This window comes from Vigna unguiculata, chromosome 9, assembly GCF_037176805.1.
Source record: "Vigna unguiculata cultivar grain cowpea cultivar isolate G323 ecotype 2 chromosome 9, ASM3717680v1, whole genome shotgun sequence".
NCBI lineage: Eukaryota > Viridiplantae > Streptophyta > Magnoliopsida > Fabales > Fabaceae > Vigna > Vigna unguiculata.
This window is the reverse complement of record NC_140800.1, coordinates 3,456,156-3,465,590: the sequence shown is the minus strand read 5'-3', so window position 1 is coordinate 3,465,590 and position 9,435 is coordinate 3,456,156. Positions and strand designations below refer to the sequence as shown.

The 9,435-nt window shown below is 29.1% G+C and overlaps 1 protein-coding gene across 1 annotated transcript; it reads right to left on the bottom strand.

The window, feature by feature from the left end:
* Positions 1-5,998: 5,998 nt before the first annotated feature.
* Positions 5,999-8,462, bottom strand: LOC114195944 (EPD1-interacting receptor-like cytoplasmic serine/threonine-protein kinase 5A). The gene is made up of 5 exons (XM_028086396.2): positions 7,731-8,462; positions 7,497-7,632; positions 7,265-7,401; positions 6,967-7,090; positions 5,999-6,828 (listed from the first exon to the last, which is right to left on the bottom strand). The coding sequence occupies exons 1-5, from the start codon at positions 8,112-8,114 to the stop codon at positions 6,200-6,202; spliced, it is 1,410 nt and encodes a 469-aa protein (XP_027942197.1). The 5' UTR covers positions 8,115-8,462; the 3' UTR covers positions 5,999-6,199.
* Between the last annotated feature and the right edge of the window lie 973 nt (positions 8,463-9,435).

Genomic DNA, 9,435 nt, shown 5'->3' with positions numbered 1-9,435 from the left:
GTATTTAAAAACGTATAATTCAATATATATTTTTTATCTTATATTATGTAATATATAATCTTAGATATAATTTTGTATATTTCAAAAATACAATTCTAAATAAAAATTTATTTCAAATTATATAATCCAAAATATATTTAGATTTTAGATGATGCAGTTTAAAATATATTTTTTATTTTATATTTTAGAATATACAATCTAAAATATACAAAATTATATTTTGGGTTATATTTTCTAAAATACAAAACTTTATGAAGTTACATGTTGAAATTATAGAGGACCAGGAAAAAAGGCCTGGATATTAAGAACAAATTTTCAACCCAATATTTTATATCCAATCCATCAGAGTACATTTACGGTTGTTATTTACCACAAGGCCTGGTTTTTTTGCGTTGGCCGAACTAATTAAAGAAGCATGCATAATGATTTGCCTATCCTGTGTAAAAAAAAAAAATTTAAGGTCAATTTTATCTGACTAAAAATATATTTTATATAAAAATAAACATTTGTTTCATAAAAGATATTGTAAATTTTCCTTTTAAGTTGTTGAAATCAATGAAATAATTTTTGCACAATTATATTCCATTTTCTAACAACCCTGTAACACAAGAGAGATATATTTATTTAGAATATATTTTTAGTCCTTTAACTTTGACCTAAACTTAGAATTCGTCCTTGTCCGAATGAATATAGTCATTTCAACCTAATTACGTTTTTTTTTATGTGTCGAACCTTTTTAGGTTAGTATTGTAGTTGTTTACACTGTTTGACACATTCTCGGTTCAATATTGGTTAGAAAATACATTCGACACCTAAACAAAAGTTAACATAATTGGGTTAAAAGGACTATGCTCATTTATTCTTATTGTTTAGAGATCAAAATGTATTAAAGTTTCAGATATGGACAAATTTCAATTTTGGATTAAAGTTCAAAGATTAAAAATATACTTAATCCATTTATTTATCTCTTTCTCTTTCTATCTCAAGAAAAGAAAAATACATTTAAACATCTAAGAAAAAAAAATATTACTCTGTATGAAAAAAAAATCTTTACTATAGTTCCTCTCCCTTATTCATTTTTAGAGGAAGAAAATAAATCATCACCTTTTTCAAATAAAAATACACATTTTATCTAACTTACATTTTTCTACCAAAACCGCACTTCACCTTTTGTTTCTCCATTTATGATAAGGCTATATTATGAGATAAAAGATGAAAAACAAAATTAAGGATAATACGATGATTCCAAGAAGGAAGAAACAAAAGCCAAGCACTTGACTATGGTGGCTGAGTGCTATATTTCCACCATCGTTGTTTCTTCTTCTGCCACCACGTCTTCGAAGTTTCACTGCTTTATCTATGCTTTTGTCTCGGTTCATTCTTTTTCCTTCAACAAAGGAAAAATCCTATGATTTTGTTGTTGTTGTGAACACTACAAAACCCTAATGAAACTCCTACGTAGGTTTTCTAGCTTCTATATATGGAGACATAGATGATCACGAAGACCATTTAATGGGGCAAAACCCTAGGTGGGTGACAACAACGTAAGAAATTCCACCAAGTCATTAAAAAAAATCTTAGTTTATTTATTTTTATTTTTATTTTGCGTAACCCCATTTTGGTTTCATAGCTTTTTCTTGGGTTTTGGTTCCAACATAGTACGACTCGTGCTTTTATTTATTTGGGGTTAATCCTCGAATGTTTGAGACTATTTTTTAGAAATTTTGTTATTGGTATAATTTAGACCAATTTAATAGAATTTTCCCTCTTAATTAATACTTTATTATTCACAAACCTTAAACCGGAGACACTAGGGAGTAATAAAATTAGAAAAAAAGGTAATCAACCACTGATTATAATTTAAATTTTTATGTAATTTAATCGTATATTTTTAATGTCTATATAGATAATAAATAGTGTATAACATAAAACTAAGACTTACAGGTCCAAAACCACTTGAAAATGTATTATGGTAGAATTTAATAGGTATGGAACGAAATGTTGACAATTTCAAAAGGAAAAACAAAAAATAATTGACCATAGTCATTGTGTGACCAACATATTTCTAAGTACTTGCTTGCAAGAAGAGCACTTTAGTTTTATGCCTTTTAATTTTCGTTCTTAGTAAAAAAAAAATTCAATTAAAAAGTGTGTATAAAATATGTTGTATATGTTTATATAAATAGTTTCTAAAATAAAGAGAAAACAACAAATATGTTATAAAATAAAAGGGAGAGAAGGATAATAGAGAGTAAAAACTGATTTTCTGTGATATAAAAGTTAATCCAAGAGATACAACTAATGGTTATAATACTAAAGATAACATCAATAGCAATTAATTATAGGTAATTACTAACAAACCAATGGACAACTATAAATTTCATAACAAAATATATGTTTCTTAAAACCTTCATTAATGTTTTCTTGTTTGATTAATTTCTTTTGCAATGGCCAATTGAGCCTATGTATAAGTGACATAATTGATACGTGTAAAAAATTAAAATTTAAACTAATATCTTTTTGCAAAAGTATTTTTTACTTTTATTCTGATATTCTTATTTCTTTCTAATTGATATTCGTTGGAGAAATTGATTTAGACCCCCTTAATTTGGTTTAGAAAATGACTAACTTTGAAGTTACATTAGTATTATGCTTAGATCCAAAATTGGAATTAGTTTTTTTCTAAACTTTAATACATATTAAGTTTACAACAAATATAATTTCTTTAATCTAATATTAATTCTTTTAGACTTGTATTGGTTTGCTTTGGTGTTGAGCTGTTTTAATTTTCCTGCTTGCACGTGTATCATCTCACACACAATCGCCTTTGTTATTGGGCTAGACCTTTGTTTTATTATTTTGCAACTCTTTTTTCATTATTCACACTTCCACCCTTTTTATTTAGTTAGATTCCCTACTTTCAAATATGCATAATCTTTTTAATATCAAAAACACATTTTATATAATAATAGTAAAAATAATATTTCTTTTAAAATAACTTTTATTAATAAAAAATTAAAAATTTAAAAATAATTTTCTGTGTCTTTTATATGAGTACTCGTGTGATCATTCGCGTCGTCCTAATATTTAATATTTTTCTTTTCAAATAATTGAATTCTTTTTAAAGGTATGAGTAGTCCTATGACTATGTGCAGTACTTGATACTTTTCTTTTATTAAATAATTCAAAAATACATTATTCTTTTAGATATCTGTATGACCATTTGCATCTTCTGATATCTCTAAAATAAATATATACAATATATACTTACTTGTTTGATCTTTGTGTCGTCCTAGTACCAAGTACATCTCCTTTTTTTCCAAAAATATAAAAAATACAAAACTTTAAATATAGCAACATTTTTTAAAAAATGGTTTCTCATTAGAAATATGTGATCCCTAATTGATTTTTCATTGCGAATGGAGATATGTAGAGCGAGGTTAGTTCTTGCCGAGTTCACTATTCTTGTCAAACCAAAAAACTTAAAAAATATTGTTGTTTATGTTGAGTATTATTTTCGAGAAAAATTAAACATTTTAAAAATTACATCAATCTTGTACATTTAATCAAAGGTATCAACTTCAGACGGACTTTGTACGGTACTAACACCTCCCTTACGCATATTTCCAAATTCAAAATACAATTTTCGTAAACCTTATTTTATCTTTACTATTTTCAATAGTTTATTTAGGATAAACTATGATAACGATTCTAATTTATATTTTTTAAATTATCTTATTTTGACCTAGTTAAATCATGTAAAATAAAAATTAAATCTCTATTAACCTATTTTGACCTCTTGTCCTTTTCATAATCTTTTTACTGTTTTTTTAAGACTATTCAACACAAAGGATAATCTTAAATTGTATTTAGTAGCCAGCGTTTTTTTTTTTCCAAAAGATTTTTTTTTTTCAAATTAATACATATGTTTTTTTCTTTTTATTTTTCAAGTTAGTTTTACTTTATCATTTATTATTATTATTGTCTTGAAAAAATTTGATGTTGACACTACCTAAAATTTTATTTCTCTATTTTTTCAACAATAATATATGTAACAAGCGATCATGGAACAATTGTTGTCACCAACAACATTTTTCATATCTATTTTAATAATAGTATTATTATTCAATATGACTAAAAAGAATTCGAATATTTATGAAATTGATTTGTTTTAAAAATTTATTATTGTCGTCAACAACTGTTAAAAAACGAGAAAAACTTTTTAAAGCTAAAACTAACAAAAAAAAATATTAAATAATTCCTTTCTGAACTCTTATCATTTTATAAATAAATATTGACAGGGACTCGTGGCTGAACATGATGCTCAATCTAGAAGGAGTCTGTTGTCAAAATCAATATAAATATTATATCACATGATTTCATCATGCTATAAACAATTCATTAAATATTTCTTTCATATTTTTCATTTAAAAGAATAGTTTTGATATAGAAAAAATAGCAAATTAACAAATATATATTCCTCTATAATGATATTTTAATTAAACAACTGATATCAAGTAGATTCAGTATTGAAGAACTCTTACATTGAAAGTGACGGAATATCTATTATTTTGTATTATTAAGATTCTGTCAATGTCCAATTAATAGGGAAACAATTTACAGTGACAATATTTTTATAAATTTCAATAATTTGAGATATGTGTCAGTAAAAATTATTTATAAACATATTATAATACCCATAATTATTTTTATAAATACTGATACACCTACTAACAAATATTTTTGTAAAATTAATACTATATAATAAAAGTTACAATAATATTAAAACTATAAATTGAAATTGTTTTATTCATAAGCCAAGTCACACTGATTAAGTTAGAACCTTTTACTCAAATTGTGATCTTAAAATGAGTGTAGTACAAAGTTTATTACAACACAGTACACGTATACTAATTTAGAATTATAATATATATATATATATATATATATATATATATATATATGAATAACTCTCTATTCATATTACTTATTATATTAATAATTTATTTTCTTTTTTATTTCTATCAGTACTACATGTCAAACTGGATCAATAGGTTACATAGAGCAAAAAAAATCTAGTACACCAATTAAGTATGTAATTAAAAAAATTCACAAATTTGGCTAGTAGAAAAAACTGTAGAAGAACTGAAAAATCAACAAAAACAGTCAAAATCATCCCATTGAAAGAGTCACACCATGATAATAAAAATATTATTTTAATTTTTTCTTAGAAAATTAAAAGTCAACTTCAAATGTTTATTATTTCTTTATTTTACCTGCAACCCGGTAATTTTTAACAGACGTTATTCTCTCTCTATATATATATATATTACTGACATTTAGTATAAGTATTATGATTTACTTAATTTAAAATTACAAATTACGCTTTAATTTTATTTTTTATTGTTATAAAATTACGATATTTTTAATTATTCAATATATATATATATATATATATATTTATTTGTATTATTAAGTGTTTTGGATTATAGTTATTATATTTATGGAACTTGAAATCAGTAATTTGAGTTGTGCAATTAACAATTCAATTTAAAAATATTGTGTGAAATATAGACTAGTGGAGCCACCAATTAATACTTTTTGTTTCTCTAATCGTTCACCCCACCCTAATGATTATCTTTCGTCAAATAGATAACTACACGTTTGTTATTTATCCATCAAGTACACATACATTTATATAAGGGTTCCTTGCTGTCTCCACTATCTATGATAAAAACTATTATAATTAGCATCTAAAATGAGCTTAATTACACACTGGAATGTTATTCAATATAATATATTACTTCATGTTTGGTCAAACCTCTTAGCTGTAACCATTGTTGTTGAAAGATCTTTATATGTTTGTTCAACAACTAATAAGTAGTTGGTAATTCTCCATTTTTATTGAACAAGTCTCTTCATCCATCCACAAGAAAACTTCATCACAATATTTATATAAGCACATGCAATTTAAAACAATTAACTCTCTAATCCTCCCTTAGTTTAACAAATTAAATTACTATAATAACTCATGCATGCTTTCCATGTTTGGACCATGTATTAATCAATTCTTGCACGCTCACTCTGTGTTCTTTTTTGCTAGGGCCCACTACATAAAACTGAACAATTCTGTGGAGAAAATCAAGTGAAAATATCTATGTATATACAGTATATATGATGATTTTTATGTATCTATATATCAGGTAACAATTCCAGGCCTTTTCACATGTGATGGAGGAGAGTTTGATCCACTTCCTCTACCATTTCTGTGTCTGTTGTTGTTGTTGTTGTGATCGTTATTCACTGAACGTAAATGTGTGTGTGATTGTGGCTTAGGGCTCTTCGGGGACTTCAGAGGATGATGTCTGTTAAGGTTGTGGTTCCTACGATGGTGTTGGCCGTTGTTGCTGTTGTGTTCCCTCCTTCTAGGTGTTTCAAGCTGATCCTTTGCATTGTTCTGCACTTCGTTGTTGTTATGATCTTGTGGAGCAGTGTAAACAAATGTTCCTATTGGGATGTCATCAAAATCCTGAAGTGGCTCAAGGGTCTTAACCACTGTGCTCATGGAGGGTCTGCTCCTAGGTCTGTGGCTGAGACACTGGTAGGCCAATGCAGCTGCTTTTTTGGTCCCCATTTCAGAATACTGCCCTTCAAGTCTAGGGTCCATTATCCTACCCAGTTTTCTTGAATCATTCAGCATTGGCCTTGCCCACTCCACTAGGTTCTGTTCCCTTGGAGGACGGTTCTTGTCCACTGACCTTCTCCCTGTCAGCAACTCCAACAGCACTACCCCAAAACTATACACATCACTCATTGCTGTCAAGTGACCTGAAAAAACCAAACAAACACATTCACATAAACAGCTAATACTTCCACTTTTTAAGGTACAAAACCAGTAATTAATGTACTTAATTGGTACTACAAAAGTGGATTAGTTGGCATTGAAAACTAATCAAGTTAAGTTACCTGTCATCACATATTCTGGGGCTGCGTATCCATGTGTGCCCATTACTCGGGTTGAAACGTGGGTGTCATCTCCTTCGGGACCGTCTTTTGCCAACCCAAAATCTGATAGCTTTGCATTGTAATCCTACAACAATATTAAATTACAAGAGTAAGAATCACAGTAATAGAACATAAAGTATACCAAAATTCCTTAATTAGCAACAATAATTTAATATTTCATGTTAACTATATCAAATAAACACAAGTTATGAACTTGTTTATATGATTGAAAAAGGAGATATAAACTAGGGACACTTACAGAATCTAACAAGATGTTGGAAGCTTTGAAATCTCTGTAGATGACTGGCTTCTCGGCTTCATGAAGAAAGGCTAGACCCTTGGCAGCCCCAACAGCAATTTTCATTCTCGTTGACCATGGTAGTGATGCTGTGAATCCTGGATTAGTTAATTAATCATCAAGGTTAATTAGTTCTTAATAAGGCTTATTATGGCAAGAGTTAAAGATAGTTAATAATGAATAAAAACCGTACTTCTAAATAGTTGATTCTCCAAGCTTCCTCTTGGTAAATATTCATATACCAAAAGTCTGTGTTCTTCTTCACAACAGTATCCTATCAGCTTCACCAGATGAGGATGCCTCAGTTGCCCCAGAAAAACAACTTCAGTCTGTCATCACCACACACAAGTCAGAAAAACCTCGTAAACAGATCTGAAAAAACACTCATTTTGTCACAAATTTACGAGGAAGAAAACAAAGTACTTACCAACCACTCTTTGTGGCCCTGCGAGCCATCCAAGTCCAAGAGCTTAACAGCCACGGGTTGAGCCTTGAGGCCATGCCTGAGCTTGTCATCAATGAACCCTTTATGCACGGGTCCGAACCCACCTTCTCCTAGAAAGTTGCTGGAAGAGAAAGACTGCGTGATGATCTTGAGCTCAGCAAGTGAGAAAACATGGAGGTTGGTCCCCGCTAGGGAAATGGAGAGATCCTCTGAAAGAGTCGTGCTTGGATAACTCAAATCCGTGACAGAAATCCTGTGAGAAGAATTTGGCTTTGTAGCCACCACCTTCTTTGGCTTCGGAGAGGGATACTCACCCTTGTAACAACCCGGGAAGATGGATTTCCATATGCTTTTCATCAGGGTCATTCTTGATCAAGACAGAAAAAACTAAAGCTCGAAACTTTAACTCTTTGTGGTGATGATAAATGAATCTACAATCTCATAGCTGATGAAAGAAAGATGTTTGTATAGAGATATATACTCGAAGAAGGTTCAACTTGTTGAGATATTTGAATGTATTAGGTATGAAAATTTAGAGATAGACGGTGGTGGAAATGGAAAGGGAAGTGAAAGGTTATTCCAAAATCTTCAACTGCTGAGAGAGAAAAGAGGTTTTGAGCACCCTTTTATACGAACACAATGTTGATTTTTTCCTATAAAGGTTACTTTTGATTAGTTGTCTAGGTCCTATATGCCATGGATTTCTTCTTTTTGTTCATAATATATATATACACAGAGAGAAAGAGAGGGTTGTTTGGCAAGCAAGAAATTGCGAAATATTATGTGAATAAATATGTATTTGTTTAATAGGATTTGATAATGAGGAACCGAGTATTCCAAGTCTAAGATGTTGGTTGAAGGCAAATGACGTAGCTACCCCCACTTGACTTTCATGCACTCACGGTCACAAATTTGGAAATTATTGGCTTTGACTTGTCATCGTGTTTCGAATATTTTCAATTGCGAAAGCAGCACCTTCCACATTTTCCTTTCACTTTCTAGTTTCCATTTGGTAAAGACTTCCACAAACTGCTGCTCGTGATTTCATACCGCTCCATTCAGTACAACCCTATTTTTCTTCTCTGCTTTTGTTGGGTTTTCGTTGACCTTAAATTCCGTAACTCATACTAATGCTTCAATACGTATCTATATCTACTCCTCTATTCATCACCACTAAAAACATATTTAACTATGTAAATAAATTTTAAAGTTATAAAATTTCGATTAATTATGTATTTTATGTAATGGTAACAGTAAACTTCAACAATAGTGTAAACACAAAGCAGTTTCTATGCAGATAGAAGAAAATGGGTATTATGTCAGACGATTTTACTATTTATTTTTTGGTGCGTGTTTGTTCTTCAGATATTGAAAATTGTACTCGGTTGGTATGGTTTCAACCTGAATTGGATAGGTTTCTAGAAGATGTAGATAGAACATAAAATAATTCAACATGTTGTTTATACAATGACAAAGCAGCATTTAAATAAATGAATTGGAAGGATATGCATATCATCAACCACAAACACAGGGACTTGTATTATAATATATAGGTCTGAAAAATACACATCTGAGAATTAATTCTAGTGGAGGGCAATGGAAATGAAAATGTTAAATAAAAATGCTAAAATAGATTTTTTTTTTTAATGTGAAAGATGTTACAATATTATTGTATATAATATAAGAA